General features: G+C 41.0%; 1 protein-coding gene across 1 annotated transcript in view; it reads right to left on the bottom strand.

The window, feature by feature from the left end:
- PREX2 (phosphatidylinositol-3,4,5-trisphosphate dependent Rac exchange factor 2) overlaps window positions 1–21,552 on the bottom strand; it is a 173,962-nt gene that overhangs the window by 35,275 nt on the left and 117,135 nt on the right. The window contains exons 31-35 of the mRNA XM_033054999.2: window positions 20,299–20,340; window positions 17,471–17,688; window positions 12,195–12,297; window positions 10,520–10,663; window positions 6,419–6,533 (exon numbers count right to left, since the gene is read on the bottom strand). Coding sequence (XP_032910890.1) covers window positions 6,419–6,533; window positions 10,520–10,663; window positions 12,195–12,297; window positions 17,471–17,688; window positions 20,299–20,340 — 622 coding nt within the window. The remainder of the gene's footprint in view (window positions 1–6,418; window positions 6,534–10,519; window positions 10,664–12,194; window positions 12,298–17,470; window positions 17,689–20,298; window positions 20,341–21,552) is intronic.

Below are 21,552 nucleotides of genomic sequence, written 5' to 3'. Positions count from 1 at the left end.
TATGTTATAAATTTCTAGACATTTGGAACCGCATCTTAAAAATTTAAGAGTCATTAGATTTCCAAAGTTTATAGTCATATAAAATACATGATAAATTTGTCTATGTAGTATTGCAATCCAGCTTTACTGCTGCTGTTTTGAACACAAAGCTGTGTATCAAATAGGTAGTACTGAACACAGGAAAGCAATTTTTCTATGCGATTTAGAAATATCTTATTGTAACAAAAAGAAAATATCACAGAATCACTCTCTGAAACCCCTAACTCACGTCACTCTTCTAAATGTGATGGCAATGACAGAAACTGTTAGGTGCTCATTAACATGTTGCTCACTGAACTGAACAGACACGAAGGAAAGACCCATCACAGGACAAGAGTAGCACAAGGACAAGCAACATAAGCTTCTTGACCACTTGAGCATTTGCTTTGGAAAAGCTTTCCACTGGAAACAGTGGGGCAAAGAGTCTGTCAGCCTTAAGGCAGATTGTAATGTATTTACTACAGGAATTGATATATGATCCAGCCTTTTTGATAATGCAGGTATTGCCTTGAGGCTTCATCATTTTGTTTCAGAGACAAACAAGTTCTTTCTTTAATAGTAATTAACTACCTTTAAGTGGATAGATCCTTTATGTCATTGTAACTCATTTATAGTAAAGCAACTATTAGAGAATTTTAGTTCAGCCTGAAGCCATGAGTGCCATCACATCTATTTTCTGCCTTGACTAAATTATACAGGATACAGAAAATATTGTCCTGCCAAGAAGCCTGCAGCTTGAGAAGCTGTTGTGCGCATATACATGTGTGTATAAATAAAAAAGATGTTACATTCCTCAGACAGATTTTGTTCCATGTTTGCAGAAATTCTAGAGGCTGAAATAGTTTCCTTTTCTTATCTTTCTTAAAATTAAAAGAAACAAGAAAATCCAACAACATGAAAATCTCATTAATTGTAATAAAAAATTCAATTAAATTGGCCATTGCTCTGTGGAGGATTACTTATGACATAAAATAAATACAGGAGGCTTCAGACAGAAAAATTGTTTGAAGTTACATTGTAAATGAAAGTCTTTAAAATTACAGATACTACATTCAGTGTAATCAGACGTTCAATGTAATGAGAGTAGTTAGCTAAATCATTTGTCATTAGATTCACTGATTATAATTGCTTCCTTAGCATAACAGACTTGCATTTACCTCCTAAAATGATATCCAAGAAAAAAGCAACATAGGGAGAATAACCCAACAAAAACTCAAGAAAACTTCCAAAAAAATCCACTTTTTTTCCCCCTTTACTGCTTGCTTTCATTTTTCTTCTATTATGGCTGTACAACAAACTGCAGAAGTAGCTGCCAATAACCCTGGACACAGCTGACTTCAAAGAATAGCTCCAAATCACACAGAATGGTAGGCAGGAAGGAAGGAACATTTTTTTCCAGACTTCTTTCTCTATTGATGCACAGGCAAGTTAATTACTACACACTGGTAATTAGCACCCACACCAGTGGCGGGGATGTACAGCAACCCTCAGCTGTCTTTCCCACAGCAAGATCCTCGCTTTGGAGAAAAGAACTGGGTCATCATACAATCAGGGGTGTCACAAGAAAGTGCCATGCTGGGGATAAGAGAAAATTAATGGAAAAGCAGAACTCTCCTGACCTCACCTTCATCTATTATTTTTCTCATTTCCTCTGTACGTTCCCGATCCTAAGCACCATAGCATCAGAAAACAAATTTTGAAGGTGTTTAGACATCTAAATGTGAGCATACAGTTCTGAAGAAGCATTAAAAATGTTCACCTATCTAAAAACCATTAACTTCTCTAATTCCTTATTAGGTAAAACTTATCTGCATAGACAGTTTTGGAATCCAAGCACATATATTGACGTGCAGTTTTCAGCACCTATAGACCACCATAGTTTGCTCTTACAGTCAACAATGGAAATGAAGCACACTGCAGAAGCTGGAAGTAGGCTTGGAATAGCCACAGCCCTGCATCCTGCTGAATGACCTGTGTCCTGAACATCCTCTCTGCCTTTGTGATACATCCCTTATGTGCACAGACATATCCAGGAAAAAAAACCTCTTAAAGTACAAATATTTCTGTCGTTTCTGATGAAGCAGCTAACCAGAAGCACCTGTAGAAAACTGCATTTTAATAGAATGTCATAGGAGGGACAGCTTTTACCCAGAATGAGAATTCACACTACAAAAAAAAAAAAAAAAAAAAAACCACCAGTTAAAAAAAAAAAAAAATCTGATAAAACATCAAATATAGAAGTAGGAAGACTAAAAGAGCAAGCTTCCTACTTCTCACTCAAATTCCCATCCTGGGCCAGCAAGTCCAAACCTATGATAACTTGGACAAACATTACAGAAGTTTTCATTCTGACACTGAAATTCCATTTTCAGAAATGGCTTACGGTTTACAGGAAGCTAACCCCAAACCCTACATCTCTTAGGATAAAAACTGTTCTTATATCCAACTAATGTTTTACTTTGAAGTCATTGTTAAGTCCAAAGACTTAACATGCAATGGCCATGCAGCTACCCTGTCTGTCAGGGTCTGTCCCAGCTTCCAGGGCTTGCATCACAACCAATCTGACCATCACAGCAAGGACCGTAAGATTTATTTCTATGCAATGCAGTCATAGCTAGAATACTGAACCCTACTGCAGGAAATAGACCTTTGCCAGTTATAAAGAACATACTCAAAGGACAGAATGTATTTTAAATAATTTTTAAATTGTAATTTTGAAGCATTACTGCTTTAAGTTTACCCTCGTGTTTTTTAGAATTACATAACTCAAGACTTGCAAGACAATACTTAAATTAACCAAGCAGTCTGACTAAACAGAGTGCACGTGTGAGATTTTGTTATTCCTATCAGCATTTGTAGTAATTATGGATCTGAATGCCATTGTGTCCTGCAATGTTGAAGTAAAATAATGTGTGGTATCTGTAACAGCAAAAGGATTGATTCAGGATGAAAAAAGCCTGTTTGAAAGTCAAGGAGTACCAAGTGGGAGGAGGAAGGAGAATACAAACAGGTCTTACTTAACACTGACCTCCATGGTGGTCAGATACACAGGTTTTTTTAGTCAACTGCTGAGCTATTTGCTCACCTAATCACTTTCACTTGGATGTACTGAATGCTTCTCATTAGGAAACAATTTGATCAGGTTAAATTTACATTGCTGACAACTACTAACACCAGCTCAGTTCTCAAACAGAATTTGAACATAAGTTTTCTTTCCTTATCAATGTCACAGAAACAGAATTGGTAAACTATAAATATAAGTGCAATCTGAAAAAAAAAATCCAGCATGATTAAAAATAATTGTGGGTTAGATGCTGAATATTTCTCAGCAGATTGAAATTTCATAGACTAGGTGTTGGTTGTTTTGTTGGTTTTCTTTAAATAACATCTTTATTTCAATAAAGAACTTCCTATATACTGCTGGTGTAGAGGATGTTGCCTCAGGAATTGTAGAAGAACTCAACTTGAGCTTATCTTAGAATAAAAGTTCCCTTATATTGCTAACAAGATTCAAATAGGTAGGGTTAAATCCATTATAGAAGATGGAGGGACATTTCCTCCATTTCACATAAGCATGAAATTCTATAACCAATTTTCGACTGTCTTTCATGCGTTCTCATAAAAATGATAATCTTATCAATGACTATTTCATAGCTGAGGTAGCATTTGCAGAAGCCCCAAAGCAAAAACCATGAAAGACTGAAGCTCTTATGATGCTCAAATCAGTGTCAAGAGGGACAATTTTGCACCTGGATTTATTGCATCAGCTCTGATACTGTGAAAACGCTGGTCAGAGTTCCAGAATTATGAATGACCTCTGCAATAAAAGCAAAGGTTCAGCTTCTTGATTTAATGGCTATCCTTCCTGAAATCCACTAAAAATTTCCTAATACAACTTTTGATTTATTCAAATAAATAATCTGTATATTAATCCTTTTAAACACACATCAGTATGAGATCCATCACCTAAAAATATTCTATGTACTAAAACTTTAACAAGGCTTTACTACATGAAGTTAGATGGTAGCTCAGCAAAGATACTACTCATTTTTTAATGTATTCTCCTGCTTGGTATATACCAAGCTAGGCCAACATGGATGTTTGCAACTGGGACTATACACAGCCAAGGGGTCTCTTTTTTGCAATTATTATTGAAGCATTATTAACTCAATGCATCAGGAATAAGAGAAGCTGAAATTGTTTCCTGAGTTCTCATCAATGGATGCCTTGGCTGGAGAGTCACTGCCAAACATTTTCTTTCCCACTAGTTCCCATGCTCTTCTCCCACTGCTTTTTCCATAGCTCTTGTTCCCACTTGCTTTTGGCTGCTGTATGATGGAGAGATTATGAAATGTTCATCACATGGACGTATAACAAGCAAGCAGCACATTCCTTTTCTATGGAGAAAAAATGGCTTATGAGTTGTATCTCAAATGACTTATTTTATTACTGATTAAGAGGTGCTGCACAGAGGATTTCTTACACATAAAGTATTATTGCACTTGAGTATGTTTCCAGGAACATTCAATTTCATTTTTTTTGTTCTTCTTTAGAGCAATTACCCAAATGTTAGTATCTTTTGCTGCTGTAGTTACTTCATTAGATTCTCCTGGCCAAACACCTACACAGGCTAGCAAACAGCAGAACAAGAATGAGGCATCTGCTTTTCTGTTTTTCCTCTTCACATTTTGTCAGTCACTTCCTGAAGCTGTTTGTGCTGCACTTAAGAAATGGGTATAACTCACCAGAAAGCAAACAAATCAATTACTGAATGTTCTAGTCAGGCATTAGAGAGCTGAAAAAAACCATCAATTCTTTTCCTGTTCTGACTGGGTGCAGATACCCACAGTAAATTTTGTTAATGATAAGTTTGTCATGGTAACTTCTTATAAAACTAGGCCTTGAAGCGTAGCAACTCACCAGAGCTGTGAGTCACAAAACTCTAAAGGGGAATGTACCTCATTATAGCCACAGCATGAAGGGAGGGAGGACCTAACTCATGAGGTAAGCAAGGTCAAGGAACACTAGAGCATAGAGTCAGGAAGATTTATTTTAAGGATTTTCATGGGAGGTTAAATTAGTCCTATTCATAGAAAAAAGCCAACACAAAGTCTTGTCTAACTGATAGAATCTCTTTCCAACACTAACTGATTTCATCTAGGCCAAATACTGGCATGACCAAAGTTCTCTGTAAAAATGATTTATAACATAAACCTTGTCACATAAATAGTCAGGAGGCACTTTTTCTCCCAAATAGGAAGTGCAAATACAAGAGATTGAAAACAGACTAAATAAATATATTTGTCATTGACATACAAGTGCACTGACAAAGACGTCACACCAAAAAAACCCCAAAAAAAACCGTACTCACTGATTATAATTTACTTTAAAATCACTATTGATATAGCAGTACTTAGATCAAAACAGAATCTGGAAATCCCACTGCTTTAATAACAAATAAGATAAATAATTTTGCAAGATCTGTGAAGAAAACCTTCCAGAGAGAGGACCAACAGGTGAAGGAATTGCAAAGAGACCCTCATTTATCTTCTTCCCCCTTCTCCATTATCCTTGAGCTTTTTTAAACTCCTGTTCTCTGCTGTTTTTATAAACTGCCTAATCGTCCTGATGAAATGACATTTCCATCCAATTCAATTTTAAAAGTGAATAGATTGTAGTTTTACCAAATAGATGTGGCTTCACCACACCCATTTGCACTCTTCAACTCACGTGGCAAGTAAGAATATTCAAACAGGTGTTTTGCACAGACACAGTGAGACACAAGAGTGATCCATGTACCCATTTTCCTTACTTTACTTAATAATTAATAGATTATTTTGTGTAATAGAAATTCTGTCTTTATGTGAAACTCCTTAATGAAATATACCAAAGTACACAGCTGTATAATATCTACATATACTGGCAAGTATGCACTCTATAATCCATAGCCAACACTGATGCAGGTATCCAAATATTCCCATTAGTATGGTGGGGTGTGGGAAGAAAGCAGGAAAACAACATTATTTTTCAAGTCCTATTCTGCAGAAATTAGGTATATATGGTCTATAAAATCAGATCATAATGTGCAGCAATTCGATACTCCACTTGTGATCAAGTAGACGTTCCTTTTCCATATGCATTATTACAAAAACCTGGAAGCTATTACAGCTAAAACTTTCAAAAGAAAACTTTTTTTGTAAAAGTAACTTAACAGTGCAGAAATCAGAAAAGTCAGAATCATGAATCTTGGATCTTATTTAATCATGAACCAAAATCCAACCACCATATAACACATTCCAGTTTATAGCTGTGTCACAGAAACTGAATTGAAAAACATAACTCTATAAGCTAATTCCAGGAATGTTGGTTTATTACCCACCGTAGCTTCTGGTTATACTGCTTGACTTTTTCTAGTGAGGCAGCATTAATCTGAGCTTGAAATTCTTCCACTGAGACACTGTCTCTGTAATAGTATCCTTCCATGCTCTCCAATGCTGTGAAAAGAGAGAGTGGAAAAGAGAAAGATCAGTATTAAATATTTAGTAATTGCCTTCTTTGTAGTTTTGTTCACAGACAAGTGAATTACTTTTTAACCTTGAGGCTGTGACCCTACTATGAATTGCTGAGCTGTTTCCATTTATGTCTGAAATTCATACAGATCCCTCTTAAAGATTTCATTTACAAGAAAAATTGTATTTCTTGCCCTGTGGAAAATACAAAGGAGAGCACTAAGTTGAGTTTCTTTGCTTTAATTAAAGTATTACTGCCTTTTGAATGTAAATGTGGGGTTTAATTCTGATATATCCTGGAAGAAAACAGTAGAACGAGCTGGGGTAGAGGAAATAAAGGATCAATGTAACTTTCACAGAGGGAGACCTAATAAATTCTCATGAAGCCCAGTTTTGGGAGATGTGGAACACCTCACCTAGAGGTTCCTCTAGTTATACCCACTGATAATGTGAATACTTTCTTGTAGATCAAGTAAAGCAAATTTTGCTTGATCTTTGAAAATGGTCTAGAAGTTTCTTTTCAAGGTAAGTGAAGTCAAATACTCGTCTGTGTCCACCTTTGCTGTATTCATTTCACCAAATGCAGGAACTCAACAGAAACTTCAATGAAAGGATTCTCGTGAAAATTTGGACTGGCAATATTAAGATCTTCACATTGAGAGGTCAACTACATTATAATATAAACCCCAACTCTTGGTGAAATAGGATTTTTTTTGTGGAGAAGAATAAATGGCTTTACAATTAGGAACATTGGCACTTTAGTAATCCAAACACATTCTAAGAACTCATCACCCTATCAGAAAATGCAAGCCATAAGCAGAGTTTTCATGGAAACATGCTGCTGCCTTACAGCTTTAGCTGCACACAGAATATTAATTCTGCTTGTATTGCTTAATATGACCAGTTAATAAATAATTCATTCATTGTGAAAGAACATGCAAATTGCACTCCCCTTCTGTGCTTTCACAGTTTGTAATTCTACTTCTCTGCGAAAAATATTGTTTCAAGAGCCAGACTTGATTCTTCTTTGGTTCTAAGTCACACCAGAAAGCTCAAACAAAAATATCCACTGAACTCCATTTATAACAGCATGCTAACACAAACAGAATTGATAATCCCTACTGCTTATTTTACTGGCACGAAGTTGGTTTTATTCAATTAGATTATCCAACCGGGAAACTCAGTCATCTGTGAGGACTGGCAGGAGCACAGAGCTCTGCCTCTCTGGGGCCATGCTCACAGGTGCAGGCAGGGACTCCCATGCTGGGTGCTTTGTCCCTGAAGAGTTCAACATTTTTCCACCCAATATATCAGAAAGTTCTTTTATAAGGAAGCCTTCCTTACAAACATGTCTTCTATGGTATTCTTCAATCCAAGACAGGATATTACGTTCTGAAGGCACAGAATAAGTGGTTGGGAAAGCCACCTGGAAGAGTGGGTGGACTCAGAGGAGAGCAATTAAAGGGACATGGTCTGCCCAGGGGCTCACTACAAGCTGAGCATCACAGGTATCTCTGTTGTTCAGTGTCTTTATCTCTGACATGGAGGAGGAAAGACAAACTTGCAGCTAGTGCCAAACTGGGACAAGCAGTGGGTTACACCCAAGTGAAGGGCCACATAAAGAGCCAGGCTCTTCACAATGGTATGAGCTGGCATAACAAGAAAATCCACACAAATTGAAACAAGAGATGTTTCAACTCAATAGAAAGAAAAAACTTGTCTACCATTAGGGCAGTCAAGTAGAGTAACAAGCTACCCAAGAGGTTTTACAGTTTCCATCCCTGGATGCTTGCAAGATCCTACTTGTTAGACACCCAAGCCACCTGGTTTCATGTCACAGCTGTTGCTGTTATGACTGGGAGGTTGGAATAGAGAACTCCTGAGGTCCCTCCCAATCTGAATTATTCTAACACTCTATGAAAAACTAAAAAACCTTTCAAAACTATTCATGATTAAGACACTATGTAACAATTTTAAATAAACAGAATTTTCATTTTAAACACTATCTATAAGTTTATTGCCGAGATCTTAAGTCTAATGTAGGAAATAGAGAAATCTAAATGCCAATAGCAATATCTCAACATCCTTAGCCCCAGTCCTGCAAACCAGGATCCTTTTGAGTGTTGGGTATGTGATTGAACAAATCTGATTTTTTACAAATGGAGGGATAGATAATATAGCCTGGTTAAATAACAAAAAAATTCAAAAACTATTATAGTGCCAATCATAGAAATATGTAAACTTGTAATTTTAGGCACAGAGCAACGACACTCAGAATAGAGAAACACAGAGATAAACAGCTGGATGTGCTCTGACCAGTGCCTCTGACAAAGTATTCCGAAAACATGATTTTCTAAATGTTCCTTTTGAAAATATCATAAACCATTGTATTTTAGGCAGGAAACAACTTAGCTGTGTTTAGATTAGGGAAGCAAAAATTCACTTCACAGAGAAACTTACATAAGATTTCTACATTAGTCACTAATAAAATTCAGTTACAGATGGGAATCTACTGAATTAGTTTGATGGCAGGTCAGCCAAACCTCATAGGAAAGAAGTAAAAAATAGAATCCCAATCCACTCATTAATGAGGTAAAAAACCCTCAAATAATTATTTTAACACGAGGATTTAAAGACTTATCCAGGACTTCTTATTCTTGGAGTCCAATGGAATTTCTTAGAGGATAATCCTTGAAAATTAAAGAAATGTGATATGATAAAAGAAAGAAGAAACTTTCCATTGTACTGAAAAATATTAAGCAGATGTAAACACTTGAATGGATCCTCATCCTTTTTCTTTAGCTGACTACAGAGATACTTATCCTAAGAATTAAATTTTTTCAGGCTATTGGAAACAGAAGTGGAAAAAATTTTGCTAAATAAATCTCATAGTACACCAAATCCCCTCCCCAATCTGAAAAAAAAAATCGTATTTCCAGGAATTCAGCTGAACCAAGGTATTTTCTGTTCTCTCTGAAGTGCTTTTTCGGTCTGCTCTACTGAAATTTGCCTCCTGCTCATTTTTCCCTAAGACTGAAATCAATCTGTTCAAAAGAAAACCACTGAAGTCTTCACTAGTTTGTCTAAATACAAAATTCCAAAGATCTTATTTTTATAAAAATTGTGCTTTTTAACTTTATGGGAAGTTCAGCTATTTATTTATACTTCTGTGCACTATTTCCTTTTATCCTCCCTGTCTATCAGAGACCAAGCTCCCCTCTAAAACTTCATTTGTATGCTTGACTTCCTATTCCACACAGACCCTGGAAGCCTTTCACAAGGTATGGAGTATTTTCAGCTCCCTGTGAAATCAAAAGCAGCTCAAGGCAATCAGCAGCTCACATTCAGCATTTCAGTGAAGCAAACTTCATGCCCCTGATGACTGTAATGACACTGCAGCTAATGCAGGCTGCCTGTAAATTATGAACAGTCTGAGCATCAGCGCCACCATTCCTCACTTTGTAATGTTTGCAGAGCAATAACTACATAAGCCTGAAAACGCTATTTAACTCTTCATAACATTTTCAGGAGACAGAATTCTCAGGGGGATAACAATTTAGTCCTCAAATATGAAGTAATGGGAAAAGATTACGTTAGCATTTGAAAAGCAAAACACTTTTAAGAACAAGTTTCATGGTCTGACTATTGTCCATTAACAGCTAAAAAGAACAAAAAGAACAAAACAATATTGATAAATGAAGATTCAGTCTTTGTCGTTGGAATCATGTAACTGGCATAAATTTAGACATTTATAACCTTGCCTCTATTTTTTATTACAGACATCAGAATCTCTTCCATTTACATTTTTATTCAAAGTCCTCAATAGATGCCCACATTAAACAACATCTAAATATAAGCATTGTACTCTTATGGCTACAGAGGACTCAAATCAGAGTAAATAATTAGAAGTTTAAAGAGAGTTAGCTATTATGTGAAAGAAGCAGGACAAGGGGAATTTAATCTCAAGTTACCTTGCGAAAAAAGTACTGGGTGGATTTTAAATCCTCCTCCATTCTTCAGCCTTTGTGGAAGCTGTTCAAAATGGTAACCATCAAGGTAGAAGTAAACCTTCAGTGTTTGCCGGCTTCCTTCTGCTTGGTATGTGATTGGTACATCTAAAAATACAGTTACAATTTCATTGTAAGCAATGACACATTCTTTTCCAGAAACTCTTGCACACAAAATTCATGCAGTTAGATAAAAAAAAAAAAATCACTGCCAACACAACAATCAGTATTTTTCATTATACATGTTTTCCACAGATAAGTCTCCAAGTTTAAAAGAGTAACAACAAAGCATACTGAATTGCATTAGCATTATTATTAACATAGAGTTTTTTTACTGTGAGCATAAATCACATTGTACATAAATGGTAGAGGTTCAAAAGGAACATTTTTCAATATTTATGGTAATAAGAAAAAGACTTCTTTTCTCTTACTGATTATGCAGAATCATAAGTGAAAAAAAAAATTGTCAGTTCTTGACTACTGTATGCATAGTCAGAGTGACTGTGGTGGCAGCACTTAAACCAAAAGAATATACAGAATTCATTACAATTCTTGAACACATGGATTTTCCATTTATTAGCACAGACACCTCAATTGAAAGATCCTGCAATATGAACAGTTCAAGACAGAGGCATAGGATAAACTCCTCATAAGGGGGCCCTCCTTCGATGTTGTTACCTGGTTTAGCAGAGCTTCTTTTTAAAAAAAGCACTCTGAGCAGGGGCCTTACTTGAATCAAACCAAAATAACTATAGTCTTACACAGACTAAATCCTACCTGACTATCAGCCCTGTGCTACTGAATTCTCCTGTGCACTGGGAGCTTTGTGGAGTAGCTTTGTGTCGTCTGGTTTCGGTTATTGCAGAAGTTCTCTCCAGTGTGGTCTTAATCCAGCAAAGGGATTGTTTCAGAAGGGCTTGATGTGAAGCAGACATGCTTTCCTCCCTTCCCAGGGGATTTATGAGACAGGGAAAAAAATGAGGCCTTTTTGCTCACTAAACCAAGTTCACTGCAGGAAAATATCTACTGGCTGAATATATGTTAATAAAGGAATGGTTGAAAATTAGCAAAGTGTATGAACAGCAGACTGCAAAGACAGTCCTTTCCTGCTGAGTTGGGCAAGTTTTGTGAGAAAGGGTTCATGGCCTTGATCATCTGCAGCAGCAGGGCTCAGGGAAAGCTTCTTGCCCAATATAAAGCAATCCAAATAGTGCCTGCCATGTCCTTTCAAGGAACTCTACAAAGAGTTATTTATTTTTCACACAAGAAAATAAAATGTGATTTATGCTTCTTCATCTCATATTGGTTGCATTTCCCTACCAAGACCTTCAAGCTATTTTTACACATTTCTTAAAAAACAGTTGGGTCTTCCAGGGACTTTCCTGATGCAGTCACATACTCCCAATGGAAAGTTCAGCTAAGCAAACAATTTTGCCCCCAAGGTTACTGACATTGCCGGATAATGATTCTGCATTGTCACCGAAGATAGCTGTATTTCAGTACATCTAGGAATATCAGGAGAGCTGTACATCTACTTATTCTTCAGAATTCCAAGTTATATAAGATTCCCTGTGGGAGGTGATGTTCTAGGAACAAAAAATTATACAAAACCAGTAAAACCCAGGCATTAATTACTCACTTGCAACTAGTGGTTCTGGCTCTGATTGTCTGAAGTAGAAAGTAACTTTTTCCAAGTCAAACAATGCAACCAGTGTATCTTCTAGCATAGCTTGTTCATCAGCCTAAAAAAGGCAAAATAAAAATTGGAAAGGTCATTTCAGCCAGATGTTTTCCTTACCAGAAATAATATAAGAGAGCAAGACATAAAATTAACTACAGACTGTTACACAACATTTCACTGCTGCAGTGTATAACCTATTTAACTCCTAGATTAGGTGAATATCTTTGTTTCTCTTGACCTTTTCCCTTTTATTACTAGATCAAGGTTATTAAAATGAATGTTATCACACCATACAGTAAATTAATAGGTAATTTATAGCTACCATTTTTTCTCATACCTTTCAATCAAATCATTCTCTCATTATTCTGTAAGAAACCAGATTTTAACACATTGCCTTGCCACCAGGTCTATCTTGTTAAGCAATAGAAGAGAAATGTGAAAACTGTGTAATTTTTAAACTATTTTCTTTTAAAACTTCCAGAACTTTAGGATTTCGCTTATGAACAATGTACAAGAGTTCATTGTGTCCACTCTAAGCACAAATAATTGAACCAGAAGCTCAGAGAAATTATAGCTCAGGATGACTTGCACTTCATCTACAAAACTCCAGGCAGAAATCAAGTACATAGATGTGCCAATACTCTGATTTGCACCTACAGTTCACTCTGTGTACCCCTGAGCTAGAGATAGTTAAAGAGATCCAGGATTTCTCAAGACATTTATCTGAACCTTTAAAAAGGAAAATAGCAATCTACAATTATATTTACCTTGAGTTAACTATGCAGAGCAATTATAGCTTAAATCAATAATCACTTAAAGTAATTCTATTCCTTATACAGCCCTCTCCTGGCTCTTTAGAATAGCAAGAGCCAAAAGGAAATCTGAAGCATGCATTTTTCCCCCTCTAAGAACTGAAACAGTATGATGGCAAAGAATAATAAACAGCTTCCCATAAATTGACAATAAATTATAGTTTATAGCGTGATAGAATAGAAGGAAAAAACCCCATTATTTTCCCTGATCTACATAGTGAAATACCATTCCCCCTTGTATTTATGAAAAAGCAAATCTGCTAGAAATATCTTGTCTTCTGGCTCAATTTATGAAGTTTATGGACAGAGTGATTTTGTCAGCAGAATAGAGCAGCGTGGGAAACTCTTGCACAACTGCTCATTCTTTACCGAACTCTGGCCATAATGAGTGCAATTTCCTTCAAATACCCTTGTTTAAAATAACACAGATCATTTGTAAGCCAAATAATGCTGAGAAGGTATTGAAAAAGCTTCCTTTAAATACATTTCCCTTGGTTAACAACTGAGAACTGTTAGGCAGAAAAGACTGAACTTTATTTTCAATTGGACAATGCATACTGCTGATATCTGATTATGTGAAAATAGTTGAGTAGCCCACACTTTCACTACAAAGGAAATCACTGCAATCTTGAAAGAAAAAATACCATTATTCAGAGCTGTAAAGGCAACAGTTGTTTTGTGATAACATAACAACAAAGCACATGGAAAAATATTAGATAGGCACCAATGGAATTTTACCCTTGAACTCTTAAGTATTGCACCACCTGTTGGTGCAACACATTGTCAAAAAGCATCCAGGACCCACAACATGAGTCCAAGCTTCCCAGACTGTGCCTTCTTCACATGCTCCTCATGTGGATAAAGAGCCTCTGAGGCCGTGATTTTATCTGCAGATTTTCAAGCTGCACATACCCATGCAAACCCATGTGAGGTAGCTGGTCACACTGGCTTGAGTCAGCGCTCTCCAGCAACAGCATAGACTAAGATTTTATGACTGTGATTTAGGAATACAGTAATTTCACGACCATAAGGCGCACCGGACTATAAGGCGCACCCCCCGGGAGCCGGCACATTTTGCAACTTTGTAGATCAGATAAGGCGCACCGGTCTATAAGGCACACCGGGTTTTTTTTTTGCAGCGAGGCTCCGCCCCCAGCTCCTCCCGCACGCTTGCTGGCCGAGGCCCCGCCTCAATCCGGCAGCCATTGGCTCCCGGGCCTGCCTGTACCCGGCAGGGCCGGGCTATGCCCACCGCCGCTCCGTGCAGCATCCCCAGGGCCCCGCTGTTCCGGGAGTTCCCTGGCGCTCCGGGTGACCCAATGCCGGCAGGCTTGCCCCGTGCCGCCGCTGCCCCGATTCCAGCTGCTTGCCCCCTCCCCGCGTGGCAGCCGCTCCGATTCTGGCGGTTTTCCCCCTCTCCGCATGGCGGCCGCCGTGCTTCTGGGGGTTTTCGCCCCACCCGCGCGGCGACCGCCGTGATTCCGGGGGCTTTCACCCCCCCCCGCGCGGCGGCCGCCGTGTTTCCGGGGGCTTTCGCCCACCCCGCGCGGCGGCCGCCGTGTTTCCGGGGGCTTTCGCCCACCCCGCGCGGCGGCCGCCGTGATTCCGGGGGCTTTCGCCCACCCCGCGCGGCGGCCGCCGTGATTCCGGGGGCTTTCGCCCCCCCCGCGCGGCGGCCGCCGTGATTCCGGGGGCTTTCGCCCCCCCCGCGCGGCGACCGCCGTGATTCCGGGGGCTTTCGCCCCCCCCGCGCGGCGGCCGCCGTGTTTCCGGGGGCTTTCGCCCCCCCCCGCGCGGCGGCCGCCGTGTTTCCGGGGGCTTTCGCCCCCCCCGCGCGGCGACCGCCGTGATTCCGGGGGCTTTCGCCCCGCCCGCGCAGCAGCCGATCCGATCCCTGCGGCTTTAACACCCCCCGCAAGGGAGCCGTCCCAATGTCGGCGGGCCGGCCCCGCGCGGGGGTGGCCCCGAAGCCGGCGGGTCCGCCCCGCGCGGGGGCGGCCCCGAAGCCGGCGGGGAGGCCCCGATATCGGCGGGTCCGCCCCGCGCGGGGCCGCCCCCGCGCGGGGCGGGGAGGCCCCGATACCGGCGGGTCCGCCCCGCGCAGGGGCGGCCCCGAAGCCGGCGGGTCCGCCCCGCGCGGGGGCGGCCCCGATGCCGGCGGGGGCGGCCCCGATACCGGCGGGTCCGCCCCGCGCGGGGGCGGCCCCGATGCCGGCGGGGGCGGCCCCGATACCGGCGGGTCCGCCCCGCGCGGGGGCGGCCCCGATGCCGGCGGGGGCGGCCCCGATACCGGCGGGTCCGCCCCGCGCGGGGGCGGCCCCGAAGCCGGCGGGGGCGGCCCCGATACCGGCGGGTCCGCCCCGCGCGGGGGCGGCCCCGATGCCGGCGGGGGCGGCCCCGATACCGGCGGGTCCGCCCCGCGCGGGGGCGGCCCCGATGCCGGCGGGGGCGGCCCCGATACCGGCGGGTCCGCCCCGCGCGGGGGCGGCCCCGATGCCGGCGGGGGCGGCCCCGATACCGGCGGGTCCGCCCCGCGCGGGGGCGGCCCCGAAGCCGGCGGGGAGGCCCCGATACCGGCGGGTCCGCCCCGCGCAGGGGCGGCCCCGAAGCCGGCGGGTCCGCCCCGCGCGGGGGCGGCCCCGAAGCCGGCGGGGAGGCCCCGATACCGGCGGGTCCGCCCCGCGCGGGGGCGGCCCCGATGCCGGCGGGGGCGGCCCCGATACCGGCGGGTCCGCCCCGCGCGGGGGCGGCCCCGATGCCGGCGGGGGCGGCCCCGATACCGGCGGGTCCGCCCCGCGCGGGGGCGGCCCCGATGCCGGCGGGGGCGGCCCCGATACCGGCGGGTCCGCCCCGCGCGGGGGCGGCCCCGATGCCGGCGGGGGCGGCCCCGATACCGGCGGGTCCGCCCCGCGCGGGGGCGGCCCCGATGCCGGCGGGGGCGGCCCCGATACCGGCGGGTCCGCCCCGCGCGGGGGCGGCCCCGATGCCGGCGGGACGGCCCGCGCGGGGGCGGCCCCGATGCCGACGGGCTCTCACTTCCGGGGTGGCAAATGTTGCAACTTTGTAGATCAGATAAGGCGCACCGGACTATAAGGCGCACTTCCGGTTTTGGGGGGAGATTTTAGTCAAAAGGGTGCGCCTTATAGTCGTGAAATTACTGTACCTTTATTTGTATTGGTTTCTTCTGCCTCTAAAGTTTCTTATGTCAACTTGTCAGCAATTTGCTGCCAAGACAGACAAGGAGAGGGAAGAACATAATTGATACTAAGAATATCATCTGCTATTTACATGGAATTTTATTTTCAGTGAGCAACTCCAGAGGTAGAAAAGACTGTCACGGAGCAGGCTATGCAGACTGTTTCACAGTTTCTCTGGTTAGCAGGAATCAGACTAGTGTGAGAAGCATCTTAAATAGCTAAAGAAGCACTTTGGATAACTGAGGATTAAGGGACTACAAAGCCATGTCCCATTTTTAATTGCTTCTTAAGCCATGGCTCTTTGCCAAGCCTTGTGAAGAAACAGCCGATTTCCAATTACTCTGACAGGCTACAATGATTTTCCACGTGACAGGAGCAAAACAGACCAGCGTGTTTACTCCTTCAACTACTATACACCTATAGTTTTTTTAGGGGGAAAGGTGATAAAATTACCTAAATTAGGTATTTTTTTTATCTTGCATTATTACTTATTGCAAAATGAAGTTCTGCTTATCACCCAATACAGTAATTTCACGAGTATAAGGCGCACCGGAATATAAGGCGCACTTTTTTTTTGCAGCGAGGATCCACGTGCAACAAAGTAACGAGTTAGTAACGGAATCGCACAATCGCGGGGTTTACTGGCAGGTGCTTAATTTGCGAACATTTTTCATGGATCGGCATAGCTTTTAAACGCAGCCCCAGGCGCCCACCCCCTGCCGCGGGCCCTGGCACTCCCGCCCGCCTCTGGCACCAGCTGGCACGGCTCTCGCGGGGCCGCCCCCACCGCGGCTCAGCTCGCTGCTTGCACTTCTGGGTTGGCAAATTTCCCAACTTTGTCCATATATAAGGCGCACCAAATTATAAGGCGGACTTCCAGGTTTTGATCAAAATTTTAGTCAAAAGGGTGCACCTTATACTCGTGAAATTACTGTACTACATTCATTCCCAGGGAAGAGCTACAACAGCAATGGAGAGTCAAGGGTAAACTCACTATCTGCTAACCCAAAGCAAACATAACACTGTCTTGGTGGAAAAATTATTTCCCATATCATAACCAAGTGTTCCCCAAATCTGCAATTATTTGAATCACAGATATTTGGAAAATACCTATAAGATAAGCACAAAGGACACAGAAAATAAGATTGACATCTGAGACTATTTAACAATGTCCCTGGTTCAGGGAATTAAAAGGGGCTCTGACCAAGCATGCCATGAGTCTTACCAGGTTTGGAGAGAGCAGGGACTGGAAATGAAGGAGAAGACCTGCACTGGCTATCTGTTCCAGCCACCTCCTGCTGGCCTCCAGGGTCTCCATTTCATATTCTTTGTTGTTGTCAAACATCTGATTTAAGGCCACCATCAGCTGCTCTGAAAACGCGCAGACTGTGGCCACCAGGCTCTGACAGAAGACCATGTCTCGCCTCAGTTGTATCTCGCTGTCTGTGCGGGGTAAAAGGAAAAGAGGAAAAGCAAAATTAAGCAGGAGATTAGTTAACAGCAAAGAAACTAGACTGGAATTCTTTTTATTTGTCAAAAAAACATTTTAATGTCAAGCAAATTACCAGTTTACAGCCTGATTTTATCTCTAGTTAATAGTATTCCATGACCCAAATTGCCTTTTTCCTCATTAAAATATTATTTTCTAATCCTAAAATTGCACGAGTGTATTTAAAATCTGGAATTTAAAGTATTTCTTCATGAACAAAGTATGTTTCTCTCACAGATTTTAATGTACATGCCATGAATTCTATGTACTTTTAATGTCACAGAACAACATAGGCAAGTCAGTTCTCAGCTGCAATGTGAGAGCAAGCTGAGCCCACGAACATTTACTTTCCATCAGAAAACAAGGACAGTCAGAAGCTCTTAACATGACTGCATCATCTGGTCAACTCCTCAACTACCAGCTGGGGAGGGCAGTTGAAGACTGGAAAGCACAACATTGCTATCAGAACACAATCTATCCAAATAAAATTTATATGAAGGTGAATCTATAAAATAAGTACAGAGCAGCATCACATATCCAGGGTGATATTTATGGTGCCAGCAAAGTCCAGAATAGGTCTGTAGGTAGATAGCTATGGAACATTAGCAGCTGATTTAAATTAGGGACTAGCTAACCTACCAATTAATTCTGAAGGCACATGTATTAGATTAGCTAAAGGTCAAAAGAATTAGAAAGGGAAACATATTCTCAATAAAGAACAAAACTGTGATGATAAATATTCAGCACTTCTTTCTTGTCCTCTTTTCTGAAGGTCTTTAAGTAATTTTATCATTATAAGCCGTTAGGCAAACATCAATCACAATGGTGCAGGTAGACTTAATCTTTCTCAGAGCAAGAGAAGCAGACCAGGTGATACAGAGGTCTTTCTGAAGCCTAAAATATTTGTCTGCTACTAGATTGCTCTGCCTCCAAGAAGCTTAGGTCCTTTTCCTACTTTTCTATAGTGCTGACAAGAATTTTGATGACTGGATAAGTCAGCAGAAATTATTCGGTACTCACAGAATTACTACCAAATTTAAAAATGTGCTTTTTTGGACTCCAACTATTTCTCAAAGTAACCTCATTCTGTCTATTTTCTTCTGAGATCTTCCTCAGTTTTTTCCTCAGCTATTGATAATAGTGAACTCCTTTGCTATCATTTCCATTCTATTTGACAGTTTCTCAGAACCTTGGGAATATTTTCCATAAACAGTCAAATCACTACTGTTTATGCACTGTGACTCAATACCTTTTTTTTTTTTCTTTCTTTATTGTTCAAATCAATCTCTCTGTCTCTCTCAAGTTGTGTAAATCCAGAAGAGAGAGAATTTTCATATTTAAAAACTACATACAGCTCCAAAAATCCCACTGGCTTCTCCATGGTCAAAAACTATTCATATTACAGCAGTGGATTGTAATATGAATTTGAGCCAAGGATTTGAGCCCAACACACATTGTTTCTTTACTTTGCTGAATTTCATCTCTTTCTCTCTAACAACAGCTGGCTTCCTCTGCATTTCCTGCTTCTGAAGCAGCCCTCCTGTGTCTCAAACACATTTCTAAATCTCATTTAACACTACTTGAACATTAGATACTGAATAGAAGAGCACTTTGGGGTCCTTTTACAAAAATATTTTTATACAAAATAAACTAGAGAGTTTACCAGCTTACAAAACAACATAAATAGGGAAAACTTCTTTTAAAAAAATCAAGTCTAGGACATTTTCCCAACTTGTTTCTGATTTTAGGATAAATGAGGAATTACTAAAATATTTTCTAATATTTTGAAGAAATCTGACAACAAAGAAAGATTATAATTCCCTTTATTAAATTGTTCTTTTGTGTCATGACAAAGATACTTAAATAATGTACTCATGCAGTGCTGTAAGATGGTCAAAATAATGAGCTTTTACAGCTAAATTGGACTGCCCACTTGAATCTATAGGCCCCTACAAACTGTAGGGAAACTTGGACCATAGATATTTTTTAAACACCAATTCAGTGGTATTAATTTTGCAAACACACATCCCTACCTATTTTGTGTATTTTAAGCTGCATGCTCTATGTATGTATATAGAGAATAATCAGAGTCCTTCCAGAAAGGAGGAATTTAAATATTGTCTACAAAGAGATAAAAGGAAAGGCATGGGTTAAAATAGCAATATAAATCTGGAAACAGATGGGAATGAAAAGAAAAACAGCAAAGAAGAAAACGCCCAAGGAAGAAAGACGACCGAGGCACCGTGCAAAAGCTGAGTGCTCAGTACTTATTTTATCTGCCAAGATCTAGAGCAAATGACCAGATAAGGTATTTTGCATTAAATGAAAAAAAAAAAAAAAAAAGAATGTGCAGTGTTTGTTAAAAAATATCTGAAATCATGTTCTTCAGGAATCCTTACTCTAAACAGAGGGATGAAGTTGCTGATTATCATGTTTTACCATATCTGAGATTTCCCCCCTTAATGTAAACAAACTATTTCTGTAAGTTTATATAGTTTATACAAGCAAAAATCATCTCAAACCATCCACATTCACTTCCCCCCTCCCAAAACAAGCAGAGTTACCTGTATATTCTAGAAGTGCCAAGAGTATTCGTGCCTTCACCTCTTAAAGAAAAAGAAAAAAATATTTTGAGGTAATAGTTAAAAAGTGTTTACATCGACATAATATTGCATTTAGTTTCTCATTTCATATCAGCTTAACTCCAACTTCTATCTAGGCAATGCTGATTCATACCTACAAAACAGTAATGAGTCTCAACTCCACCTAATTGTGCATATGGCTTGATAAAAACTGATAATAATCAAAAGCACCATCACTGAGAAACACATGAAAAGGCAGCTGCTATCTCAGAGCACATGTGTAACATCTGTCCAGAGCAAGTCCATGCATGAAGAGTTCCAGTCCCAACACTTTGAAAAACAAGACCAGTTCTCATTAATGCCCACATTAGCTTAATTTTTTCTTCTCCTTCTCTTGTACTCTTTTGTTCATACCCAAAAATATCTTTATGTACCAGAGCACAAATTTAAACGTGTTAACCAGTGCTGCAAGAAACAGGAAGGTCAAAATCGGCCATAACCTTAGAGAGTGCAAAATTTTCAGCACATCAGTTGTCCTACAGTTGTACTACTAGTAGGAACACAACACTACTTCTCATGCTTCCAAATCTTTCCAAACCTTCTTTTACATACCTAGGTTTCTCTGCAGTCCTATTCAAAGCCCTGTTCAGTGCACAAAAAAGCCTGAAATTGTCTACGTGGACAATAAGATAATTTGGAAATGTGTTTCCCTCTACACTTTTACTGCCACGGTATCTCAAATACAAACACGTAGTCGTTAAAAATTACTAGTTATTCCTGAAAATTCCTGGTTCTAGGTCTTTGCCTTAGCCTTGTGTCTTTTGAAAAAGAAAACACTACACCTTACAGAGATTAATAACCTGGCATCTTGGAGACTGAACATAACTTAGTAACTGAAAATAGAGTGTTGGGAAATACAGCTTTTATCTGAGTAACTTAGAGACACCAAGGGTATTACTTGCAGCTTGTTTTAGATAAGATTTGTTGGATCTCTGAATTCAAAAGAATTTGAGGCATCTATAAATAATGATTTCCTGCTTATGGGGAAATCACAGGACACTGCAACTCTCTTTTATCATTGCTATAAGTTTTCTGTGCTTCAAAATATACCCACAGGCAAAAGACTATTTTTTAGATTATTTGTCTGCTTACCTGGGGTTAGAATGAACCTTGGATGACAATCATGTGCTTTTCAACAAGTACCTGTGGAATCTCTCACTCTCCTTCTTGATATAT

This window comes from Catharus ustulatus, chromosome 1 (assembly GCF_009819885.2).
Source record: "Catharus ustulatus isolate bCatUst1 chromosome 1, bCatUst1.pri.v2, whole genome shotgun sequence".
NCBI classification, from domain to species: Eukaryota; Metazoa; Chordata; class Aves; order Passeriformes; family Turdidae; genus Catharus; species Catharus ustulatus.
The sequence above is the reverse complement of the archived record's forward strand: the minus strand, read 5'-3'. Positions and strand labels throughout refer to the sequence as shown.